General features: G+C 71.8%; 1 protein-coding gene across 1 annotated transcript in view; it reads left to right on the forward strand.

Moving 5' to 3' along the window:
- Window positions 1–121: 121 nt before the first annotated feature.
- AMN (amnion associated transmembrane protein) overlaps window positions 122–1,214 on the forward strand; it is a gene marked incomplete at its 3' end in the record, with an annotated part of 9,549 nt that continues 8,456 nt past the window's right edge. The window contains exons 1-3 of the mRNA XM_008593860.1: window positions 122–164; window positions 932–1,050; window positions 1,130–1,174. Coding sequence (XP_008592082.1) covers window positions 122–164; window positions 932–1,050; window positions 1,130–1,174 — 207 coding nt within the window. The remainder of the gene's footprint in view (window positions 165–931; window positions 1,051–1,129; window positions 1,175–1,214) is intronic.

The raw sequence follows: 1,214 nt of genomic DNA on the forward strand, positions 1-1,214 counted from the left end.
TCCTGGGCGGGTCTGGAGGTAAATGTGTAACCGTCCGGGGCGCCACCACCAGACCCTGCCTGCTCACGTGGTTCCCACAGGGCAAAGTCTCCTGGTCGGTGACTCGGGGAGCAGAGGCGGGATGGGCGCCCTGGGCCGGGTCCTGCTGTGGCTGCAGCTCTGCGGTGAGCCTGGGCGTGCACTGATCCTGGAGGGTCAGGATCCTCCGAGGGGTGGACAGCGGGGCTGGAAGCGGGCGGGGGGCTGTGGGACCCGACCTGGCCTTCCTCGGGGGCGGGGGCGCGGACCGGAGCCCCTGCCAGGACGGCCTCCCACGTGCGAAATGGGCACCGTCCTCAGCCGCTGCCGAGAGGGCGACTGCGAGCTGAGCCCGCGGGCCGGCGACTGCTGCGGCTTCCCTCCCCCCGCACCCAGGCCGGCCCTGGCCCTGGTGCCCGCCGGCAACGCCCGCGAGCTTGCAAAGCTTCAGCCTAGGCCCCGTCCCCCTTCCCTCAGCCCCTCGCGGGTCCCTCAGGACATAGCCCCGGTTCAGGGACCACCCGGCTCGGCCCTGCCGTCCCCCAGCTCCTACTTCGCACGGCGGGGATGCGCTTTCTCCTGCAGCTCTTCCCGCCCTGGTCTGACTCCCCCCAGGAAGCACTCCTGACCCCAAGGCAGAGGCAGACACCTGCGCTACCCCACCCTCCGCCATCCCCGGCTGTCCCTGTCCTTGACCGGCCCTGTTCTCTGCCCCAGCGCCTGGCAAAGTGGGGGCTGGGCCGAAGGCGATCCAGCGGGCGTCCTGGAGGAGGCAGGGCACGGCGCGGCGGGCAGGGGCCCTTCAGACGGCAGCGTCGGGGCCCCCGCAGGGTCCGGTCTGAGGCTCAGACCTGGACCTGGGCCACCAGCGGCGACCCCATCTGTGACCCTGGGCGCGTCCTCCCCTCCCCAGCGCTGACCCGGGCCACCCACAAAATCTGGGTCCCCAACACCGACTTCGATGCCGCCACCAACTGGAGCCAGAACCGGACCCCGTGCGCAGGCGGCGCTGTAGAGTTCCCGGCGGACAAGGTGCCTCGGAGCCCGCCCTGGGTCCGGAGGGGGCTGGGGATCCGCCCGCCACCTCGTCTGACGCGGCTTCTTCCTGCAGATGGTGTCAGTCCTGGTGCGAGAAGGTCACGCCATCTCGGACATGGTAAGGCGCAGCCTGCGGCCGGGGTGCGAGGCCTGGCCGG

The sequence above is a fragment of the Galeopterus variegatus genome, unplaced genomic scaffold, assembly GCF_000696425.1.
Source record: "Galeopterus variegatus unplaced genomic scaffold, G_variegatus-3.0.2 Scaffold9752, whole genome shotgun sequence".
NCBI classification, from domain to species: domain Eukaryota; kingdom Metazoa; phylum Chordata; class Mammalia; order Dermoptera; family Cynocephalidae; genus Galeopterus; species Galeopterus variegatus.